The sequence below is a fragment of the Chlamydomonas reinhardtii genome, chromosome 9 (genome assembly GCF_000002595.2).
Source record: "Chlamydomonas reinhardtii strain CC-503 cw92 mt+ chromosome 9, whole genome shotgun sequence".
In the NCBI taxonomy this organism is placed as follows: Eukaryota; Viridiplantae; Chlorophyta; class Chlorophyceae; order Chlamydomonadales; family Chlamydomonadaceae; genus Chlamydomonas; species Chlamydomonas reinhardtii.
Genome location: NC_057012.1, coordinates 1,564,226 through 1,588,040, shown reverse-complemented (window position 1 = coordinate 1,588,040; position 23,815 = coordinate 1,564,226). Strand labels below are relative to the sequence as shown.

The 23,815-nt window shown below is 65.6% G+C and overlaps 3 protein-coding genes across 3 annotated transcripts in view; all 3 read left to right on the top strand.

Moving 5' to 3' along the window:
- The first annotated feature begins 49 nt into the window (after positions 1–49).
- CHLRE_09g397550v5 (uncharacterized protein) lies at positions 50–10,865 on the top strand. Its single transcript, XM_043065852.1, has 6 exons — positions 50–274; positions 416–477; positions 699–1,059; positions 1,175–7,031; positions 7,177–8,170; positions 8,381–10,865. The coding sequence occupies exons 1-6, from the start codon at positions 142–144 to the stop codon at positions 8,558–8,560; spliced, it is 7,587 nt and encodes a 2,528-aa protein (XP_042920873.1). The 5' UTR covers positions 50–141; the 3' UTR covers positions 8,561–10,865.
- Positions 10,866–11,439: 574 nt separating this feature from the next.
- On the top strand, positions 11,440–23,095 carry CHLRE_09g397702v5 (uncharacterized protein). The gene is made up of 7 exons (XM_043065858.1): positions 11,440–12,217; positions 12,325–12,645; positions 13,143–13,251; positions 13,354–13,436; positions 13,590–14,153; positions 14,298–21,908; positions 22,053–23,095. The coding sequence occupies exons 2-7, from the start codon at positions 12,349–12,351 to the stop codon at positions 22,125–22,127; spliced, it is 8,739 nt and encodes a 2,912-aa protein (XP_042920872.1). The 5' UTR covers positions 11,440–12,217; positions 12,325–12,348; the 3' UTR covers positions 22,128–23,095.
- Positions 23,096–23,389: 294 nt separating this feature from the next.
- CHLRE_09g397701v5 (uncharacterized protein) overlaps positions 23,390–23,815 on the top strand; it is a 1,662-nt gene continuing 1,236 nt past the window's right edge. The window contains exon 1 of the mRNA XM_043065857.1: positions 23,390–23,631. The gene's annotated coding sequence lies outside the window, so the exon portion shown is untranslated. The remainder of the gene's footprint in view (positions 23,632–23,815) is intronic.

The following is a 23,815-nucleotide window of genomic DNA, read 5'->3' as shown; positions in this document are numbered from 1 at the left end:
TCACAAGTGGCTTTGAAGCAATACTTAAGAATGTCCAGGGTATTCATTAACAAATGCTTGGCAACCAAGTGCAGTGCCTAATAATAGGCTAGAAAACGCGCACCGGCGGTTTAGCGGCCACCGGAGCCGATGGCAAAGGAAATGAACACTAAGAACATGTCACTAGTTGATGTCATCGTTCTTGGCAGCTCCGCGCCCGCGGACGTCCTGTGTGCTGCTCTGGCGCCCGCAGTGACAACTTTCCGCATCGCCCTTGGATGTCCTGATTCGAAAGGTGGAATTGAACATCATTGTGCACTTCAGCGAAATGTGCAGGCAGGGTCGAGCAGGAGTCGACTTCTGTGCGCCACCGCCACGGTGCATGCGCCACCGCAGGGTGCCGCCCCTACTGAGTCTGAGACTATGTTTGCCGCAGATGAGTATGTAAAGAAGACGGAGGAACGCGTGCATCTAAAAGCTAACAACGGACGTCAGACGGTGAGGACAGGCTCAGAGTCAGAAAGGGCCTTGTGTTGTTCGATACTTCGTCCTGCACGTACTGTTCATATTTTTAAAGTTACCTCATGAACTTGTGAGAAGTGCACTTGCACAGTCCGGCTGGAGGCTAGGTACACAATTTTCATGCGAGTTCACTTAGCAAGGTTGCTGTAATCACTTATGAGAGCAACGTGCATGCGGTGTATACCTTGCTAAAACAGGGAGATGACGACAGGCTACCACTCGCGGCAGGCCCAGACGCCACGTCACGCCAGCTGGTGTTCCTGTCGAACCTGGAGGCCCCCAGCCCAGGCTGCATGCCAACATGGCGTGTGAGGTACCAGGACCTCCATACAGGAGTGGAAGCGGAGCTGAGGGCACACTTTGTAGTCATAGTGGCCGAGTCCGGCGCAATCTTCGACAGCCCCAGCAGAAGCAGCGGCCCCGACGCATTTGCGTGGCTGCCGGAAGGCGCCAGGCCTCTCTCACCAGCTGGGGGCTCTGTCGGCCGGGTGTTGCCGGCAGCAGCTGCCACGGCAACGGAGCTGATGGCTGCCGCAGGGGTCACGGTGCTTGGCAGCGGTAAGCGGACGGCGCAGGAATCCCCATTCGGACGCTTGGGCGGTTTCGCTTTTGGGCACTCGGCTGACTTAACCACCAACGGCATGCCTTACCATCCTCGCTCCCTCCGTGACAGGTGCGGTTGCCAAGGATACCGCATGCGCGACAACTCTGCTACGAGGCGGGGGTAGCGTCCGACTCACTCTCCTGCCTTCATCAGCGGGAGCAGCGGGCGTTTCTGTTGTCGATGGTGCCCAGTTGCTGTCCTCCGCCCGGCGTCGCGCGCTGGCTGCCTCGCTGCAGCCGCACTACACCGCGCCGCAGCCCGGGCCGCTGGGCAAGGCGCTGCGGGCGCCCGCCAAGCGCCGCTTCTGGGCGCTCGTCAAGGACAAGCTCAAGTTGCGGCGCGGAGGTGGAAGCAGTAGCAGTGGCAACGGCGGCACTGGAGAGCATTTGGTGCTGTGGGCGCACAGCCTGCATGACCCCCGCTTCATGCCGTTCCTGAGCGGCCCGTTGCGGCAGGCATTGCTGGGCGGTGCGGATGGGGCCGACGACATGGTTCTGTACCGTGGCATGGTTCACCCGGACGTGCCTGGCCTGGCGTTCATGGGCCTGGAGGCTCACGCCGGCAGTAGCCTGCTGCTGCTGGAGCTGCAAGCGCAGTGGCTGGCGGCTAACCTGGCGGGTCGGCTGGCGCTGCCGCCCGCCGCCGCCATGCGCGCTGACGTGGCGGCCCAGCGTGTGTGGCGGTCCGGCGCGCTGGCGCACCCGCTCATGTCGGTGGGCGGCTCGCTGGCGCGGAGGCACGAGCAGTGCTATCTGGAGCAGCTGAGGCAGGACCTGCGGAGTGTCAGCATCGCTGCAGAATCGGTGGCAACTGTATATGCCGCTGGTCAACGGCCTGCTCTGCTGTCAGCTGTAGTGTCGCCCGCGGGTATTGTGAGCTCTAGTAGCGATGACGGAGACGACGCGCCGGTCAGTGGCGTAGGCATGCTATCAATCGCCCCGGAGCAGAGCAGCAGCGCAGGGTTGCAGCACGTAGCGAAGGTTGTGTCTAGCGCGTCGGAGCCGCTGCCACGGCTCCAGGAGCTCCAGACCGGGGCCGGCTCGCCCTCTGCGAAGGGGCGCCGCGGTGCAGGCAACAGCAGAACTACGGGCGCCAGCACGCAGCTGTCCGCAACAGCAAGTGCCCTAGATGACATCAAGGACGCCCATCTCAGCGTGCCCGCTGCAACTGGTGCTGGGGCCAGTGCCAGCGGGGCCACCAAGGCCTCGGTCGCTGCTGGCCGAAGCAACCCGCTCCTCACCATACGCACCGGCGTCCAACACCGCTCGGAGGCAGGTGGCAATGGCGAAATCGTCGGTGGGGGCACGAGCCGCAGGGACGCCGGCAGCGCCGGCCTCGGCGCAAGCCAGCTGCTGCTGACGTCACCGGCGTCGCCGCGGGCGCTGCCCCGCGGCGCCAGCGTGCTGCACTCCCATTCTTCCGCCAAGTCAGCCATGGGCGGCGTCCACCTGTACGACAACAGGCTGTACGGCACCGGGCGCGACATCGACGCTGGCGCCGCAATGGCCAGCACCGCGGAGGATGAGGATGCGCCTCAACATGACGCACCGCTGGTCACAGCCGCCGCAGCCGCCGTTGACGGCCGCAAGTCCGTTGCCGAGGTGTGGGCTTCATCAGCGGCGGCGGCTTGTGCGGCTGCAGCAGTGCCCTCCTCGCCTGCAGCAGCAGCAGCGGTAGCAGCCCCGACGGCCGCTGGAAAGGCTGCCGCTTTCCTGACGCCTGCCGCTGCTGCACCCCCGGCCTCGTCGACAAGCACCACTGCTCAGCATCGGAGGCCGCCCCGACGGTCCATTTCCATGCCTAATGCACAAGCTGTCCTGTTGGTTGCCAAGCCGCATCTCCGCCACCCTTCGCCCCTCAACCCGGGCGTGGGCGGGGCCAGCACTGGCATCGCCCGTGTCCGCACCGCGAGCCTGCTGGGGTCGCCGCTGCGCCAGGGGCTGGGGACCTTGAGCATGAATTTCGGCCGCAGCCCACTCGGCACGCCTCGCAGCAACGTCACTTCCTTTGCCGGCGGTGCTGACGGTGGCGCTGGTGCGGGCGCCGCGGCCTGGCGGCCCGACTGCGCCTCGGACGCTGTTGACGCATTGCAGTCGCAGCTGGCGGCGCTGCGTGACCACTTGCGCAACCCGGCACAGGTTCCCTTCCCATCTGCTGCTGGAGCGTCCGTAGGCGCCGAGGGCGCGGCAGCACCGGCGCCGGTAACGCCCTCCAAGAACGCATCGCCCGCCGTGGGCGGCTTCCTCGCAAATATGCTCTCATTCTCAAGGGCCTCTTCGGGTCATAGCGCGGCGGCTTCGCCTCGATTAGCCCCCGGCGGCCCGGGCGGCGGCGGAGCAACGCCGGCGTCGCCTAGCTTACTGACGGCACAGCCAGCCACGACCGCATCATTCGCGGCCTCTAGTAAGCCGCTTGGGGCGCAGTCGTCCTGTCGGCTGCGCGTTGCGGGGCCCGACCTCCCTGTGCTTGGCGAAGTCAACGAAGGCACGGAGCAGGACGCCCTGGCCGAGGCAACCGCGGCTGTGCAGGCGGCGGCGGAGGCAGTTGCGAAGGGCATGCACCGCCGCCTGCCGCCGCGGCGCAGCCAGACCGCCTACGACCTTGGTGCGGATTACACAGACACGGCCTTAGCGCAGCTTGCGGCGTTTACGGCTGGCGTCGACGCCGCAGGGTCACTCGTAAGCCCAACTTCCCCACGGCTGTTGGTGGAGCCGCTCAGGGAAGGATTCCGGCCCCGCGCCACAAGCGGCGGAGGTACGGCAGCGGTCTCAATGCCAACAGCGGGGTCTGCGGCAGCGCCGGCTGCTGGCCCCAGCCAGGTCGCTGCTCCTGCGTCGCCGGCGCCGATGGCACAGTCGGCTCGGGGCTCCTTCATTCATAACCTCCTGCGACGCCGGCCACCACAGCGCACTGCCTCCGTCGGTCCAGGGGAGTCCTGGAGCACGCGCCCAGCCCTTGCGGGGTCGCCCGTCCCCGCTGGAACGTCCGGTGTAGTGTCGGTGGCGGCACGTACGGCCATTGCGCAAGCCATGGCAGCAACGGCAACAATGACCAGCTCTCGGCGTATTGCAGCCTTGGGCTCTGAGTCCGGTCTTCCGTCGCCGGCACCTCGAGGCAGCGGCGCCCCCAGCGCCGGCAGTCGCCGTGTCCGGCGCTCCGCAACCGCCAGCTTCCTCGGCGCCGGCTTCAGCACTGGTGGAGTACCGCTGCTACCCCCGGTTTCCGCAGCGCCGTCACCTCGAGTGACGGCCACAGGCGGGGCTGATGCTGCGAGCGAGCGAGCTGCGGCTACCGCGCTGTTAACCCCCTGCGCAGACTTTGTGCTGTCACCGCGGGCCACGCTGGGGAGTGCAGAGCACCGTGCAGGCCAGTGGCAGGCGGTGCCGGCGCCCTCACCAACCAGCGTCAGCGGCAATAACTTTGCATCTCTGATGAGCCAATCAGCTGCATTGGCGTGTGGCAGCACCAGTGTCAGCAGGAGCAACGCCAACAATGGGCTGGTCAGCGGGAGCGACGCGCCGGGCGCCGGAGCGGCGCTGCACCTTACCTCGCCGCGTAACGGTGCTGCTGGGGTTGGGGCTGCAGGTGGCACCTTTGATCTTTTGGTGAGCGGCGGAGGGGGCGGGGGAGGTGTCACTGCTTCTGCTGCCGCAGCCATATTGCCAGGCATGCGCTTCAGCGCGAGTGGCAGCGTGGTGCATGGCGGCGGCTCCCCAGTCATGCCGGGCGTGGGCAGCGCGGGGCCCTCCCGCATGGGCATGGGCATCCACGGCTTCGGCAGCACCGCCGGAGCAGGAGCCGTCGGTGGCAGTGTGGCTGGCGGCACCAGCCGCAAGAGCTTGGTGAAGCTTGGCGCCTCCCTGGCAAACCTGCTCTCAGGCGGAGGGTCCGCCGGCCGAGATGCCGGTGGCGGCGGCGGCGGTGGCAAGAGTGACAGCGGCCGGGCTCTGGGCGGGCTGCTGGGCGAGGCCGCTGAGGCCGCCATATTGCCATACACGAAACGCATGGCGGCAGGCAGCAGTGGCGGCGGAGGCGGAGGTGGAGGTGGAGGCGGCCCCAGCGGTAATGCAGTCAGCGGGGCCTCGCAGGAGTCGTCGCTGCGCGCCGATGCCGCCTACCACAGCAGCCCCAGGTCCGGGATGGCGCCGCCGCCAAACGGGACGTCGGGTGGCTTGCGGGCGGCTGGCAAGTCGCGCACCTCCTCCAGCGGGGCGTTCAACAGGAGCAGCACGGGCGGCAGCAGCGGCGCTCAGGTTCTGCCGCAACGCCCTGAGTCTCAGCAGCGTGGCGGCGCAGCCACGGGCCGTGAGGGTGCTGCCGGCGGGGCTAGGGCCTACGCAGGAGCGTGTGCTCCCGCGCCCATCTTAGGCGGTGCCACTAGCGGTGCTCACGACCGGCCCACTTCCGCTCAATTGGCGGTGAATGATCTTGGCCCAGACCTGGTGAACGACGACGATCAGGACGCGGCGCTGCTGCTGTCGCTCGAGCGGCTCACGGCGGGACAGCCGCGCACTGCGACGGCGCCACGCGTGCCGCAGCTGGCAGTCGCGTCTGCATCGGGAGCAGGCGCGCCGGAGCCCAGCGGCGCAGACGGCACTGGTGCGGAGGGCACCCCGCCGCTTCCCATCCCCCTCTCCGCGGTGGCCTCGCCCCCAGCCTCTGGTGCCAGCTCTTATCCCACCTCCGTAGCACAAAGTGCGGCCGCCACCATCTTCGCCTCTGCCTTGGGCTCAATCCTGCGGCCGCCGCTTGTTCCAGCAGCTGCTCCCGGCACCCTCACTGGCGCCACGAACACCACCGCCGGCACCACCGCCACTGACATGCCGTCACCGGATGTAGCCCTTTCCAGCGCGCGCCCAGAGGAGCAGGAGTCTCCCAGTCCTTTTGCTGAGGGCGCCGGTCCCACGCTCGACGATGATGACTTTGATGCCTCATTGCTGCTGCCCGTCGACGAGGCCGCCGCCGCAAACTTCGTAGACCTGCAGCAGTCGGCAAAGCTCCTGGGCTCGCCTCTCTCCGTGCCCCTGCCTAGGCCAGGCAATGTGCGCCACACCGACGGAGCATTCGTGGCCGCTGACGGCGCGGTCCCCACCGCGGGCACAGCAGCATCGAGCCACCGGCAGACGCTGGGATCGATAAAGGCGGCGGAACCGACACAGGCAGGCCCACCGCAGCGATGGTCGTTTGCGGGCTCAGCCTCGCCTGCGCCGGGATCCGCTGGCCGGCATGGCGGCGGCTTGCCGCAGTCCCAGTCACTGGTGGCGCCGGACACGTCGCCCATTGCGCAGCAGTGGGCCGCGCGGCACACGCCGTGGCTGCTGATGGCCCGCGGTTCCCGCACCAACCAGCCCCTCGACCCCAACCACCAGCGACACGGCGAGCCGCAGGGCCCCGCGCAGCGCATTTCCATAGCTGCTCCAACGAACGCCGGCGCGCCCTGTAGCGCCACGCCGGCCACGCCGGCCACCCCAGCTGCTGTGGGCCATAACATTGATGTGCCGTTGAGCGCTTCGGCGCCCCTGCCTGCGGCCCTAGGATTGCCCCAAGGCCCGGGCCAACAGCAGCAGCCTGCCATGGCGATCGGCCATGGCTCGGGCGTCTTGATAGGCGACACAGCACCCGGCCACGACAACAACAGCCGCAACTGTGACGGCTCCAGCACAGCCAGCAGCACGGATGGTGAGCACAGGCTGGCCGGTGGCGGCAGCGGTGCAGCTGGCTTGACGCGACAGGCGCATACCGTGGCTGCCGGCGGAGCACTGCGCGGCAGCGGTAGCGCTGACGTCGCCGGACGCGACGGCGCCGCTCACGCTGCAGCACGCGGCGCGCCGGCCAGCACCTTCGGCTTCGGGCTGACGCCGGCTGCCGATGCACGTGCCACCAAGGACTATAGGGGCGGCAATCAGCAGCGCAACCCCCCGCGCAGGTGAGATGTGGTTCTTGTGGTTTCAATTGCTGGCAACAGCAGTCCCTTGCCATGCAACTGCCCTGCTGCCCTATGCTGCCCGCCCACGCACCGTCTCCTCCCTGACCCTGATCGGCACCTTGCAACCTGCCCTTGTCTGCTGCAGGTCAATCACGCTGGACCCCATGGCGGCGTCAGTGCCGGGGTCGGCGTCAGCGGGGGCACAGGGCGGCGGCAGGCTGCCCTCGCGCCTCAGCTCGCCCAACCTCGCCCTGCAGTTGTCGCCGCAGCTGCAGCAGCGACTTGCCTTGGGAGGCGTGCTGGGCGCAAGCACCGGCAATGGTGGTGGCGGCGGCATGGGCGGCGGCGGCGGCTCTGGACCCAACACCATGTACGGCATGAATTCGCAACACGCGTTGGGCCCAGGTGGCTACAGCCCTGGCGGCTACAGCCCCGGCGGCATTGCCCGGCCCTACACGGCCTCCGGCATGCTCCACGCTTCAGGCAGCATCGCCTCCGCCAGCAGCAAGGGCATCAGCGGGCGGCTGCTTGGCGGCATAGGCGGCGGCTCTGGCGCGGCTGGCCCCGGCTCCGGTGCGCCGGGCGGCCTGGAGTCTGGCTCCACCGCCCACGGCCCGCACGGGCACGGGCACGGGCACTCGCACGGGCTGAGTCAGTTCCAGATCCAGATGGCGGCGTCGCTGCAGAGCCCCATGCTCAACGTGGATGAGGAGTTGCTGGCAGCTGCACGCTGGTCCACCACCCGGCGCACCGTCATCGCCGCCGCCACCGCCGGAGTCAGTGCCGGCGGCGCAGGCAGCCCGGTTGTGCACCCGGCCAGCGGCCAGGGTGGCCAGGCGGGCACGGTCCACGGGCTCGTTGGAGGCATGGCGGCAGGCAGTGGCGGCGGCGGCGGCCGCGGCGGCGCCAGTGGCGTAACCTCGCCGGGCCTCACCAGCCCTGCCTTGAACTACACGTCCGGCGGGGTCTTGACTGGAGGGGGCGCCGGGGAAAGCGGCGGAAGAGGGAGTGGCGTGCTGTCGGGCGCAGGGACCGGCATGGTGGCGGGCGTGGGCTTGGGCGGCGTCGATGAGCGCCGCGGCCCGGCGTGGGCTGTGCGGAAAGCCAGCCAGGCGCGGCAGGAGCAGCTCGTGAGCGAGGTGAGCGATGGGGTCCAGGTTCCTCATGGGGCTTTTACGTCAAGAGCATAACGCAAGCGCGGGGCGTTCACAGTCCAACAGTCTACCGTTCGAAGCTACCATAACCCAGCGTTTCCCTGTCACCCTTGCCACGCCCTGACATTCGTGCCGCGATGGCCTAATCATAGATTCAGTCAACCGCTTTCATAACTTATGGTCACACCGTCACAGGTCTCGGCGCGGCTTCGTGAGGCATTGAGAGCGCGCCTGGCAGCTGGAGGCGGCAGTGGCAGCAGCACAGTGGGCGGCGTTGGGATGCAGCAGCTGAGCCCGCTTCACCACCTGTCACTGCGCGAGGGCAGCATGAGTACTGTGACAGCACTCCAGGGGGCTGATGAAACGTATTTTTAAGGGCCCGACACGTCGACGACGCATGGGCATGCGTTTAGGCACCGGCAGGTGCTTGACATCTACGCGCGTCATGTCGGCATGGGAAACGACTGGTCAGACTACACAAAACCGCACAACACAAACATCTCATCCGAACATCTAGTGGTACTTACCAGATCCGGCCAGCCCTAGCGTTGGCATTTCTGGATTTCGGGACTGAACGTTGGCGTACAAGGCACGAATGAGTTTAAAGCGGCGGTGCAGGCCACACGACGCACAACTCATTCATCCCCCTTTGCAGGTTAGTGCGTATACCATGTTACTGCTGTGATCTCGATTTTGGACGAAAAAGGTGGCGCTCCCTCTTGAGGGGAAAAGTGGGCTGTGCCGCCACGCCACGTTCGTGCAACTCCTGAGGCCGAAGGTTTTGAAGCTACCTCATGTCCCGGACAAAGCCGGCGTCGGCGTATACAGGCACCGCCCGCCCGTTGTCCAGCCGCGTCCCGCTGTCACGCACCTCGGGCGCTTTGCTCGCGACAGTCAATTGTCCATGGACTCGCGAAGTCGCTTCTCGCTCCGGCTCATTTTGACCCGCCGCCTATTTGCGATCAATAGGCCTTACTAAGTGATCTCGATTTTGGAAGAATTGTTTTACAATGATGAAGGGGGGCGGGGCGGGGGTGGGTGCGCTACACGCACTGAAATCCCGCGTGTGTGTATTTTTGTGTATGTGTGTATGTGTGTGTGCGTGTGTGCATTAGTGAAGCGCACGGAGGAAGAGTCTACGTGTGAGTGTGTGCTTTTGATGTTGGGTAATGAAAGTGCGTGTGTGTCTATTGTGGTAATCAAAACCGGGGAGAGGTGGGCCGAAGACGGTTTGTGTGTTGCCGGGATACGCGCCGGGGAGGCGCCGGGAGATTGGAGTGTTTTTGCGATGATCAGGGCGTTGTGCAGCGGGGCTTTCATTATACATTATGGGCGATAAGGATGCGCCTGCGTACGGATTGTGAAGGGCAAGGATGCGGATGAGGCAGCGATTGCCATTTCAGTGGCGATACGTCGGTGGTCGTGCGCTAGATGGAGAGCAGATACATCGGGGAGAGACAAGAGTGCCAACAAGTGGGGCGAAGAGTGTACCGTGCGTGAGAGTCCCCGAGGAGAGGAGAGACCCGGAGCGGCTAGTAGAGCAGACCAGGACGAGCCAGTGATGCGCATGCTTGCAAAGAGCGAGGGTGTCGCATACCGTACCGTGGTAGCGGAACGGTTGGAGATGCTGCTTGGTAGCGCGTGGCCAGCGGCCCTGCGCCGCGGTGGCGGCGGCGGCGATGGTGGTGGTGGTGGTGGTGGTGGTGGTGGTGGTGGAGGGCCTGGCCCCACCAGCAGCAGCAGCAGCAGCAGCGGCAGCAGCAGCAGCAGCAGCGGCAGAGGGCCTGGCGGCAGCGGCCCTGGGCCCAGCAGTTGCGGCGTGCATATGTGTAGTGGAGGAGGCGAGCGCGGCGCCGCCCGAGACGCGGCGCCGGCGCGCAGGTTGAGGCCGGTCGGTGCCTGGTTAGGGTCTTTGCTGGCGAGCATAGCACAGCACGGTATGTGGTAGGGCGCAGCAGAGGAGTGTTTTGGCTAGAGGATTTCCTGCTGTTTGGTTAATTGCTGGTGCCTTTGCTTGACAGCGGGACGTGGCTGGACGCATGGCGGGCCGTGCCTGTACGAACCGACCCCGACTAAGTCCGAGAGATGACGTTGACGTTTGCGGCCTCAGACTAGAGACGTGGCGTGGGCGCAGGCCACTTTTCCCATGCAAGGGGGACCACATATCTTGTTTGACTTCTGAGGTGGAGTTCAAGGGTAGCCGATGGGAAATCCATAGGCCGAGGCATGTGCTGGCAAGGGGTGATGCCTTGTAGCGCCCTGTGTGTTAACATGCATGGCGATGAGGTGTATGGGTGGTGTTTTTAACACAGCTGTAGTCAAGTCCGTCGACAAGGGACAGCGGCAATCTGCGTAAGCACATCTCCGCTAAAGTATGCGATGTAAGTCGTACACAGCGCATATGCGGCAGCGCTCAGGGGCCCCGTGCGGCAGTCAATGCGTGGCAGTGCCAGGGGCCATTTCAGGCGTTTTGGACCGGTGATGGAGCAGGGTAGGGTAAGTTTGGCGGCCAGATTTGCCACTGCCCGCTGCGCCCTAATGGTTGCAGCACGCGCACCCAGTGGGGACTGCGCAGGGTAGAATGGACTAGGCAGGGTAGAGGGCACCCGTCAAGCACGTCGATAGAGGGTACCCGTAGGCGATAATTGCTGGTGACAACTGCAAATAGCAGAACTCCCCTGTTCGCTGGGGTTGGGACGTACCCCCTGCACTTTGTCCCCGCACTCACGGTTTCACATGTACAGCTTCGAGGAAGTAACACGCTCGATGCCCAGCTTGGGGAAGGCCACGCTATATGGTTTCCAGTCATGGGATGAGAAACCCTAGTGGCAAGCTCTTCCGGCGTAAGCGTCTCATCGCCCCCATCGACCTGAATGACAACATCCAACACAGCAGTCAAAACATGCAGTAATGTGCATTTTACGCTGTCGCGGCACCACAGTCTGCAAACGACGGGGTCCTGCACGTACATGTCCCTGCACTTCGGCAAAAACCGTGTCAGTCACCATGTTTTTCGAAGTCGCGTAGATCTATCGCGTTTACTTGCCACGAGTTATCCTAAACATGGAGGTCGGAAGCGCTCACTGGGCCCGACGAGCAAGGCTCCGCCGTGCGGCCAGCCCAAACCCAGCAATCGATTTACAGCAGAACACATAGCTCATGAACTATGTACTTGCACACGTGGGGAATGATGCGATGTGAGGGAGGCTGAGTAAAACCGAGTCTTGCAACGTGGCTTGTTTTTGCCGTTAGCATGCATGCTTTGGGCGATATTTCGCCACTTCGCACATAATGTATTTTATGCTTACTGCGCGTGTGATTTCATATAGAAACATAGCTTGTAGAAGGGCCCCGTTAGACGAAGCGGCCGCGAGCAAATAACACCGCCAGCTCACAAGGATTTCTGCAACGTGTCAATTACCCACTTATCTTTGTAGCTGTTATGTCAGGCTAGGAAAGCAATGCCAAAGTTCGCGGGACCCTAGCGTCCGCGGTTGGTCCGCAATCACCCAGACGTTTCCGTCTGGCTGCGGTCGAGCTTGCCCCCTTGACCTGTTGGATGATGGAGCGAGATATGCAGACAGCACAATCGCGGCTCAACATAACGGCGCCTGTGGAAGTATGCATCGTTGGGGCTGGCCACGCCGGCCGCGCGGCCTCCACTGCGATGCGGGCCTACCCCTGGCTCAAAGTCACTGTGCTTGAGCAACATGCTGCCGGCAAGTAAACGCAGCTATTTATGCTGCCCGCAAGTCCGACGAACGGTCGTCTGACGATTTGTTGGTTGGCTGCAACGCGAACTTCCCACGTTAGCAGTACAACTCTAACGCCGTTCGTAATTTGTAATATATGGCGTGGTTGGGCCACTTGTGTATCGCGTTGATATACTACACTGGGGGCTGACGAGCCGCCGAGCCGCCGAGCCCGAAAGACATAACGTTCTCTCTTCTCTCTGCAGAACACGACGGCGAGGCTGCGAACTCACTTAAGACGCCCAGTCACTTGCAGATTCAGGAGAACAATGCTGGATCGGTGGGTATGGGCTGGTTTGAGAGTGCTACCTCTGTCGTATGCACGATCTGGCCGCAGCGTTCCGGCGCCGCACAACTGTCATTGACATCAGTGGTCCGCTTGCGCAGGGCGACCACCTGCCGCAACCAGACATGGATGGCCAGACATCAATACTGCACCGCTGCCGAGTCCGTCACCTTGTCCGCTTGGCCCGCGGCCCGTCGACATCAGCATCGGGCGACCATCACCACGTCGAAACGGGCGGCCCCGCAGCAACGGCGCAGAGCAACGATTTCGCGCCATCAGAATACCTGCATAGCAGCCGGTGGCTTGTCATATGCGATGACCTTTCGGCGGCAGGCGACAGGGCGACGCGTCGGGAGCTGTACGCTGACTACATCGTGGTGGCGACGGGCTTCTCCTCAGACGCGCTTGACATGGCAGCAGAGGTGCGTTCCGGGGGAGATGATGGCAATAGTAGGGACGCATACCATTAGGGCTGCCTCCTCTTGAAGCGATTGGGCGGGACCCAGTTACGCGTCGTGGCTGGGTTAGCGGTGTGTGTGATGTCGAAGATTTGCGGTACGTGCACGCATACATGAAAGCACAGCGGCGGTGCCGCCCAGCATGGTAGCCTTCTAGGTCTTCACCACGTGCACCCCTGACCTTATCTGCACGCTGGGTGCCGTTACATAGCATGCCCTGTATCCTCTCCTGCCGTCGGCCCTCCCTCCTATCACAACACTGTTCCATTACATGATGCTTGCGGGGCACGCCCATGGATGGCTAGGCGGTGGTGGTGTGGGTTACGGTGCCGACATCGAACTTCGCCTTCCGGAACGGAGAGGAAGTCCATCTAGAGTGCATTCGAGGTCGTCAACGCTAGCGCAATGGCAATCAAAAGTACTGTGCTGACTTGTGTGTGACTTTCTGTGGCTCGTAACAGGCGTTGGCTTTTCTGCCGGCCGACATGCCCTGCAAGCTGCTCCATGCCAAGAGCGCCACAGCAACTGACCTCCTTCACAGCGGCGACTTTGTAACTGTTGTGGGCGACGGTGGGTGGCCGTTCTCGGGAAGACAAAGTGTGGGTTGGTTACACATGTTTCACGGGACACGTAACCTTCACCCTCGTGGTACCGCCCCCACCACGCACACAGGTCCGGACGCTGTGGATGCCGCCAGCTCTGCAGCACTGCTGTTGGGAGGTGCAGCGGTGCGCCTGGTCGTGCCTCAGCACCGGGTGCGTGTGTGCCAACCGCCAGCACTGCATGCCCCCACCGCAGAGCCGAATACCCACACGGCCGCGCCCCCAGAAACCTGCCTGCTCCCACCGTTGAGCTCTCCAGGCACAGAGCGCCCCTAAAGCCGTACGCCGCATGTCCTCTTTCCGTAGGTGGCGCCACTTGTGATGGATGGAACCCAGCTGCTGTCCTCCGCCCGTCGTCGCGCGCTGGCCGCCTCGCTGCGGCCGCACTACACCGCGCCGCAGCCCGGGCCGCTGGGCAAGGCGCTGCGGGCGCCCGCCAAGCGCCGCTTCTGGGCGCTCGTAAGCGACCAGCTGAAGCGCGGAGCATCCCAGCGCGCTACTCCGGACCGCGGACATGATCTGACGGCCGCAGCCACAGCCACAGCCGCCGCCTCCACCTTGCCGCCTCCACCCACCCAGGCAGCCCCAGCCAGCGGCGCTTTCTGGCGGCTCCGCCGCAACAACACCTTGTCACCGTCAGCGGCCGTGGCGGCGCCGCCAGCCGCATCCGGCAAACCGCTGGTCCTGTGGGCCCCCAGCCTGCGTGACCCACGGTTCATGCCGTACTTGGATCGCAGCCTGAGGGAGGCGCTCATGGGGGAGCTGGGGGACAGCAGCAAGGGCGAGGGCGAGGGCGAGGGCGAGCTCGGGGTGTACCGTGGCGTGGTGCACCCGGACGTGCCTGAGCTGGCATTCATTGGCTTCCGGCAGGTGCGATACTCAGAGCTGTCGGGCCTGGCTATCGTGGACTTGTGTAAGTGATGCAAACATTGAGCCATGAACAATTGAGGCTCGGTCATGCTCGTTACCCACGCTGTGTGCGCTCTTGTCCTGCGCCTTCCGCAACTGTCACAGGGCACAAGTGGTGAGTCGCTGGAGCTGCAGGCGCAGTGGCTGGCGGCGCACCTTGCCGGTCGGCTGGCACTGCCGCCGGCCGCCGCCATGCGCGCCGACGTGGCGGCTCAGCGTGCGTGGCGGTCCGGCGCGCTGGCGCACCCGCTCATGTCGGTGGGCGGCTCGCTGGCGCGGAGGCACGAGCAGTGCTACCTGGAGCAGCTGAGGCAGGACCTGCGGAGTGTCAGCCTCGCTGCAGCATCGGCGCCTTCTGCTGCAGGCTCTCTTACCGCTGGACACCAGTCATCGGTGTCAGGGGCAGCCACCTGCAGGCTCGCCGTGCCAGCGGAGCGGCAAGCTGTGGCCATGGCGGCGGCTGGAGTGGCGGTCAGCGGCATCATGGCCGCTGAGACCGCACTCGTGCAGCCGCTGCCGGCTCCGGAGGTGCCGCCCCAGGAGGAGGAGGATGGTGAGGAGTTTGATGAAGAGCTGGAGAACACGTTCGGTGTGGCGTCGCCACCATCCGTCATCCTACACGCCGCCGTCGGCCGCGGTGGCCGGCGCGTCGTGAGCACTGTTGCCGGCCAGTCCTGCCGCGGCGGGCGCCACTCGCGCCAGCGGCGCAGCGACAGCAGCGTCGATGCCGGCATGTGGAGCGCACGCAGCGCGGTGCTGGGCGGCAACGGGGAGCGCAGCTCCGCCGCCAGCGCTAGCGCGAGCGCCTGCGGCAGTCAGGTGCTCAGCGGCAGCGGGGAGCGCACCTCTGTGGGCAGCACCACTAGCAGCGCCAGCAATTTCTACGCGCGCATCAGTAGCCGCATATCCTGGCTTAGCTTCATCACAGGCGGCGCAGGCGGGCTTGGTGGCGGTGCGGCCAGCAGCCCACCTCTGTCGCCCATCAAAGCGCCCACGTCACCTGGGGCTGGCGGCAAGGCTGTGCCCATGTCTCGTACCGCTACCATGGCCACCCCAAAGCCGGTGGTGGTGGGCAACCCGCCCAGTCTCACCTCGCCAACCTCGCCCACAACGCCGCATGCTGCGCGCGGCGAGAGTTATGACCGCGCCGGCAGCAGCATCAATGACAGCACCAGCACGGTCGCCGCAAGCGGTGACGCGCCACGTGGCAGCTGCTTGGTGCGGCCAGCGGCGCGGACGCGGCGCGGCGCCTCGGCTGCTGCTGCCGTGCCAGCAGCTGCGCTGGTGCCGCCGGCTGCTGGCGCGCGGGCGCGTACTGCCATGAATAGCTCTGCGGTGGCCGCTGCTGCACACGCCGCAGCGGCGCGCGCGCGCGCGGTCACGCAGCAGGTTGCGGCGGCCATGAACACATCAGCTGCGGCTCGAGGCCGGGAGCTGGGTGTCGGCGCTGGTGTTGGCGTTGGCACCGTTGGCGATGCAGTGGATGGCCGCTACTCTGCCCCAACACCGCGCCCGCAACGGCTCCTAGCCCAAGCGGAGGGCGAGGATGACGACGAGGCGGAGCATGGCCCGACACGCCACACATACAGCGGGCCTTTCCACACACCCGCCAACACCGGGCGCTCTGACAAGGCCACCGCCAGCGAGCGTTACCAGCCGCAGCAGCCGTGTGAGCAAGATAATCGCGCAGCTGATGGCAGCGGCCCGGCAGGGCATCTGCCGGTACAGTTGCCGGAGGCGGCGGTGACAGCCCTGCCGACGCCGCCACCACTCCGGCTGCCCTTAGCGCTGCACTGCCAGACCTCGGCAATGCCGCCAGCAACCACGTCAACAGTGGCCGCCACTCTGACCGGTACCCGCACCCAAGGCCACTCAAACGGGGGCCACAGCCAGCAGCCCGGGCCCAGTGGTGACCCACCGGTGGCTGCGGCGGCAGCCAGCCTCGGGATGCCTACTCCGCGTGCCGTGCATGTCAATATCGTGCGCGCGCGGGACATGCGCGAAGCTGGCATTGACATTGATATGGAGGAGTCCGGCGTGAGTGCCTCCACCTGTGCCTTCGCCTCACCCACAGCTGGAGCCACCTGCACGCAGTCCCAGTCGCCCAGCATGGTGCTGACCTACGCCACCTCCACTGGCGTGCCTTCACCGAGGTCATTCCGCGCGCTGCAGCGGAACGAAAGCAACGGCAGCGGTGGCTACCCAGCGGCCATTGGTGCCGCTGGCTGGCATGGCGCCGCTGGCGCCAAGGGTCCGGGCGCGATGCATGCAGCGTCTCTAGCTGCTGCTGCCGCTGCTGGGCCTGACACGGATGGCAGCCTCACCGGCAGCGGAGCGGGCGCAGCCCCGTCCGGATTGCCGGGCGGGAGCAGGCAGCGCCTGTTGGCACCTGTGACGGTTGCCCCGGGCCAGGAGCTGCAACAGCGGCAGCTGCTGCAGCTGCAGCAGGCGCACGCGCAGCCCTCACCGGCTGCTTTTAAATCACTGCCATCCGGTACGGAGGGGAAGGCAGTGCCGCGCGTGGTACCGCCACCACCGCTGCTCCTGCAACTGGACGAAGCCATCGACACCTCCTGCCGCAACGAGCCAGTAGCAGTGCGCAGTGCTGGCATGCCCGCCGCCATTTCTCCGACCAGCAAGGTGCAGCCAGCTACTGTCGCTGTCGTGGCGAAGCCAGCAGCATCCGTGAAAACGGCGAAGACACCCAAGGGATCGTCCCTGGCCCAGGCGTTATGTACCTGCCTGCCTTTTGGGCAACTCAAGAAGTCGGCTACCCTTCATGAGGTGGCAGACGCAGCGGCGGCTGGCGACCCGGCTGCCGAGGCGTGCGTAACCAGCGCCGTCGCCCAGACTGCGGCGCTGGGCTCGGAGCGCGGTGGCACGGGCTGTGCGGCGCTCGCGTCGAGCTGCGGCCTTGCGAGCAGGCGGCCTATCCTCATTGGCGGGAGGCCGGGCGTTGCTGACGGCCCTGTCAGCCCCGGTGCTACGCTTGCTGCTGGAGGTCCCGGCATTTCATCGGCCGCGATATGCCCATCCGTCGTCGCGTCTCACAGCAGCGTCACCACGCCTGCAGACCCGCCGCAGGAGGGCACGCCCGTTGCCGAGCTCATAGATGAGGCGGAGCGCGTTGCGCGCCGCATGAGCCGACTCGTGCGGCAGCGGCGCGCCGTCAGCAGCACCGGCGAAGATCCGTTTGACGCTGACCCGGGCAGCAACGCCAATAGCAGCTACACTTCGTTGGCCCGCCCCGTGACTCGCTTCAGCTACAATGGAGCTGGTGCCATACATGGCGCTGGACCGGTGCACGGCGCTATTATGAACCTGCGGCGCGGTTTCAGCAGCGGCCTGTGGGGTGTGGGCGCCAACCGCCGCAGCAGCGGTGGCGGTGCTGGCGGCGCGGGCGCTGCTTTTACACAAAGCACGCACCGCATCAGTGGAGGTGGGCGTAGCAGCAGGGCGAGCAGCGGTGCCTTCCGCGTCAGCAACTGCGGTGGTGGCAGCCCGTGCGTGAGCGGGCCTGGCGGGGCCGGTGGTGGAGGGGGCCCGTATGGCAGCAATGCAGCGGCCGACGCAGCTAGCGAGAAAGAATGCGGCACAGACCTGAGCATCTGGGGCGACGGCGCAGCTCTGGACTTGATGTCTTCTCAGATTGAGGCCCTGCGCACGCACCTACGAGACCCCCGCGTTGTTCCATTTCCATCTGTGGGGACCGCGTCACCGCCAATCGCGTCGCCGCCGCCGCCGGCCCCGCGCTCCTCCCGGCCCTCGCCGTCCCCCTCCCCGCGTCTGGCGCACGGCTGGCCGCGATCACCCTCCTCAGCCACTGCATCGGCAGCTGCCCTTGGGATGGCAGGCCAGCCCGGCCTTCCAGCATCCATGCCGTCACCGACCGCACCGCAGCAGCAGCAGCAGCTTCAATCCGCGCACTCCTTGCCGAATTGGCCCTCTGAGGGCCGGCCGCACAGGCCCCAGCAGCGGCTGCAGCCGTACCCATCATCCGGTGCACCAGCCGGCGCAGGAGCAGAGCCCCTCGGACGACTGCGACCCGTCCTGCGCTCCCATCCCGGCCACCCCGAGCGGCAGGCCGCCGGCGGCACCTCGACACAGATGTCAGCCTCTGCTGCGCAGGTCCCGCTGCCTCAGGTCCAGGCGCCGCCGTGCCGCCAGGCGACGCTACCGACGGAGGCGCTGACACACGTGCTGCACGCTCCAACAGCCGGCCACGCAGCCGCTGCGCCGGTTTCGAGATCCCTGCCGGCCACGCCGCAGGCCCGAGCGCAGCCCACCGACCACCCGCAGTTCTCCTCCGCCTTCCAGCGTGCGTTTCTGCCGGTGGCCTCTCCGAGCGCCCTTGAGGCCCTGCCCTCCATTGGCTCGCGTGTGGCGCCGTCGGCGGCCGCTGCAGCTGCCGCCGCGCTTTCCGCAGCCGCTGCGGCGGCAACCAGGGCCGATGCCGAGGCGGACTGGACGCCCTTCTCGTCATTCCGTAACACAGCTGCGCCACGGCAGCCCGAGCTTGACAGCACCTGCCTGGCCACCGCTGCGTTTCTCGGCCCTGACGGCTTTGAGCCAGGACTGGCGGCGGCGGCGGCGGCAGATATCTGTGGCACGGCTGCAGACGCGACAGCAGCAGGCGCTGCGGGCGCCAGCGACGCCGACTCGCGAGCCGTGCAGAAACGTCGCTCTGTGCCCGACCTCCGCGCACTGCAGCGCCTGTCCACCATCCCGGAGCACCGCCGCAACCAGCTGCCCAGCGCCAACACGCTCACCGAGTCTGAGACGGAGACCGGCAGCGGCATTGCCGGGACCGGCGCAGGCGGAAGCGGTCTGTCACGATCGTTCTCTGGTGGAATCTCCTTTACGTCTGGGATTGGCACAAGTGCTGTGAGCAGCAGCACACGCGCTCAAAACTTCGGCTGCTACCTTGGGCTTAATGCTGAGTCACAGACTGGCATCGTATTAGCTGCAGCTCCGGCTGTTGCCAGCAGCCATTTCGGCTCTGAATCGGCGGGCGAGGCTCATGCTATCTGCGTCGCGCCTACGGCAGCGGCGGCGCCTCTGGCTTCAGGTCAGAAGCTAGGTGCAAGTAGCGCCTCGGGCAAACCTGCACACAGCCCTGAATCGTATGTGGCCCTGCGCCTGTCGGCCCTGAAAGCCCAGCGTACGGCCGGTGCTGCGGCCGTTGGCGGTATTTGTGCGGGCGATATGACTGGGTGCCTAACGGCCGACGTTGCGGCCTGCGCGCGCAGCGGCACTGCTCAGGGCAGCGGCGCCCGATTGCAAGGTGGCATCGACAGCAATGCCGGAGAACGTATCAGTGCTGTACAGTCCTCTCAGCATGACGCGCCCGCATGCCTTTCATCACCCAAGGCCACAACTGCGCCAACCAAGGACGCCGCTGCGGCGCCGCCTCAGCTGGTCATTCCGGTCGAGCCGGGTGCTCTGGCCATAGCAGGCTGGCCGGCTGCAGTGTCACCACACCTACCGCAGCCGCCGCTGGCAGCGCTGTTTCAGCCCAGCAGCGCTTCAAAACTGCAAGGTGCGACTCCTTTTGCAGCGGCGGCAGCTGCAGCTGCTGCCCGCGCCAGGCCGGAAGATGAGCTTCCGGCAGGGCGGCGCCACCCGACCGGCTCGCCTGGAGTCAGCTACAGCACACCCCCTGGCCCAGGCGCCGCCGCCTCGATGCTACTCCTGCTGCCGGAGCTGCCTGCCGGCGATGGCTGCTACTCCAGCTACCCGCATAGCGTGCCGGACACGCCCACGCTTGTGACGCCCTTCAGCACGGCCGCGGCGCCCTGTGTCCAACCAGCCCGGCAGTCGGCGCAGACGACGCCGCTGCAGCCGTCCCAGGCGCCACTGCCAACGCGGACTTCGCGGACGTCATCGGTGGCAGCCGCGCCGACAGGACTCCTGGGCACTAACGTCTCGTTAGCAGCGGGCGGCAGCGGCGCCGCCATGGCCGCCGCTACAACCACCGCCTTCATGCTGCGGCCGCGTCTGACCCGCCAAAGTACGGACGGTGCATCAATGGCTAGCCTGTTTCAATCGGAGCCGAGGCCCAGCGGCATTGCTGCCAGTGCCGTTATGAACGGCGCGCCAAGTGGTGGCGGCGGTGGCGCATTCTCGCGGAGCGGAGGCGGCGCCGCCACCGGGTGGCTTGACAGCCGGACGTCGGCGCCCGCCCGCACCAGCCGAAAGTTCCTCCTTGGCATACTGGGCGGCGGCGGTGGCGGCAGCAGCGGAGCTGGCAGTGGTGCAGGTGGCGGAGGCGTTGGCAGCGGGCTGCTCAGCACAGCCGCCGAAAACGCTGTTCTGCCGTACCGCAAGCGTCTTAGCTCAGGCTGGCTGGGCCCCTCACTTTCAGCAACACTGCCGCCAAGCTCGCCTCCACTGTCTCCGACCGGGCCCAGCGCCGGGACTGCATCCCTATTTGGTGGCACCGCCGGGAGCAGGCGCAGCCTTGTTGCACAGCAGCCGCGATCTTCCGCCGCTGCGGCTCCTGCTCGCGCTCTTGCCGCGCCCGCCAGCGGCCCGCCAGCCCCAGCCGCCAGGGGCCTGCGTGCCACCGTGTCGGGTGCTGGCTTCAGCAGGCGCAGCTGCCTGATGGAGTTTGATGACGACACAGAGGAGGCCGAGCAGCAGCAAGGTGCAGACTTCCCTGAGTCAATAGCCGCTGCAGCCGCCGTGGTCGTGCCTTCACTCGACGGCCGACGTTCCGCCCCTCCCCTTGCGCAGCCCTCTACTGGGCCGCCACGGTCCCATCCGGACGCAGCTACTGCAATAATCGAATACCAGACCAGAAAGCAAATGTGGCCAGCAGGCAGCAGCCTTGAAGCTGATGGGCCAAACCCGACGGCGGCTCAGCGCGCTCATCCATTCCAGCATGCTGCGGCGTCATCCCTGTTTGGGGAAGAGGACTCGTGGCCTACCGAGAGCACCGGCGGCGGCGTGTTCATGCTGTCTGGGGTGTCTCCAGACACACGCCTGCAACCGTCACTGCTGGCCCAGGCGCAAACGCTGGCGGCGACGTCGGCACCGCCAGTGTCGCCCCTGCCGCCCGCAGAGCAGCCGCTGTCGCTGTCGCCCTTACAAGATGCCGCCGCTCACGCCCTGCAGAGCACGCCAGGCAAGGTGCTGCACGGAACCTACCCCGCGCCCGTGCAGTTACCTCCGCAGCAGCCACAGCAGCAGCGGCAGCCGTCGCAGCAGCCGGACAGGGCAAGCCACGATTTTGGCTTCAGGTGCTACGGCAACAGCTTGCCCCTTCAGCCCCCAGATGGTATTGCCTCCAGCGGCTGCCAGGCACCGCCGTTCATCCCAGGCGACAAGGCGGACACCAACCTCCACTCCCTGCTGGCGCCGCCACCAGCGGACCTGTCACCGCTGCCTCAACCCGCGCTGCCGCTGCGCCGCGCCACCCTCGGCGGCATCAATGCCACAAGCGCGTCCGCTTCTGGGCATGGCCCCAGCGCCTGGAGCAACTACAGCAGCTGTGGTGGCGGGCGCCCGGACTGCCTGCTGCCTGGGGCAGGAGGCCTGCGGGGGCCATTCGGACACGGGCCCTACCGCTCGGCAGGTAGTTGTGGAGGCGTTGGCGGGGCTGGTCCAAGAGGCCTGAGTGCCGGTGCTGGTGCGGGTGGAGAGGAGAAGCGGGGCAGCCCGGCGTGGCTTGTCCGGCACGCGAGCGAGAAACGGCAGGAGCAGCTCGTGACGCAGGTGAGATTTGAGGGCGGGGCAGCGAATGTGGGTATGCTTGTGCGCATCTACAGCTGAGTCGAGTCCAACAAGAATATTGCACATTGCTTGCAGACATCCACTGACATTGTGTGCCCCAATCCAAACATGCGCACGCACTCGCAGATTTCCTCCTGGCTGCGAGAGGCGCTCAAGCAGAAGAACAACGTTGAGAAGCATCACTCGGATGAGTCGGCCTGACGGCCGCGGTTTAATGCAATGCAAACAGTCTTAAAAGCATGCCCGGGGGCTGCGGGAGCTTCAGTGTAGGGCGTTGGGGCTGGGAGAAGGACCACATGCGCATGTGATGTACGGCCGGATGCATGGGAAACCGCTTGCATACGGTATACACACGGGATGCTGCGCGGACTGTATTCACTGGCGACTGGGGCACTGCAGCTCGCGTTTCTATGATGCCAGTTCACCCAGGGGTGCCGTACGCTATCATACGGTGCCCAAGGCTTGGAAGTTCGCATGAGAGGTGAAGGCTGGAATATGGCCTACTTGTCTGAACTGACCAGATTTTGACGAGGCCTGCTGAGATATGATAACTCAAGCAGGAGATGCTGTGTGCATGCAATCGGGCGTACACTGATCAATGCTACTGAGGGGCTGCGGGGGTCGATTACGGCCTGTCTAGGCCTCTAAGGGGCGGGGATGTGGGTTCGACCTCGTTACAGGATCTCCTACATATGTCCGCCGAGGAGGTGGAGGACTGCAAGACGCCAGGTTTGCAAATTGCAACACTAAATGTTTCCGGGCGTGGCAAAACGATGGAAACGGCGGTCTTGGCCATGCCTACTGTATGCGCCACCCTTGATAAGCGTTTGTACACTTGGTGCGAGCTGGTTGCAGTACGGTAGAGTAAATGGAAAGCGTCAAGGGCGACCTCTGTTGAGGAGGGGTGAGCAGGCAAGGCGCAATCAAAGCTAGTGGAAACAGTGAACTGCTGCAGGTGATACCACGGAACAGATCGGCGAGGCGAGCAAGCAAGGATTGGGTCGGTGCCATGGACTCACGCGACCCGCATACATAGTTGCGACTGTATCATGAAGGGCATAGCTAACACCCGCGTGTTTGTGAAGGGCTTCGCGCTCCCCGAGGGCTTCCCGACGAACGTGCAGCCGGACGCCCACAACTGCGTCCACAACAGGGATACGCACCATCTGCGTTCAGCCGGGTGAACTGCTGCGGCGGCACCAGCTGCTGCGCGGGGGCAGCCCCGTCGACCTGCCCGAGGCGTCCGCGGTGCTCAACGCTCTCCCGCGCCCCTTGGCTCTGCTGCTGGCTCTCGCCTACGCGATGCGCCTCGGTGTGTGCTTGCTACGCGGCGCCACCGCCGGTAGCGGGTGCGGCGGGCAGCTGCGGGTGAACGACCCGCTGTCGAGCATGGGCACCACGACTCGCGGGACTCGCCCGAGCTCGAGGTATGTCCTGCTTCTCTGGTTCTTCTCAAATCGTCTCACCTCGCTAGCATCGCTTAGCATCGCAAAATCGCATCGCTTCGCATCCCTGTTACCGATGTTACGAACCCCGAACGAGCTCCTAACAGCCTCTCCTCCTGTTCTGAAATACGCAGGGCAAGAAGCTGGAGAACATCGTGCACGTGTGGTGCCCTTTCGGGCCTGCCCACTTCGCCATCTGGCCAAGCGGCCGCTCCCGCGCTTCGACCAATGTGGACTTCCTGGTAAACCACTATTATCAGGTGAACATATCGGCTGCTGCTCTAGGTGGGCTGCTGACGTCCGGCATTCTAGGCTGAGTTCAACCCCATGCCTTGGCAGGTCACGGGCCCGGCGGGTGCGCCACTCGCCCACATGCTGCTGAAGTGGACGCCCAGTTCAGCAACATGCGTCTCCTTGCCGCTGCCAAATCGGGCCGCTGCCGAA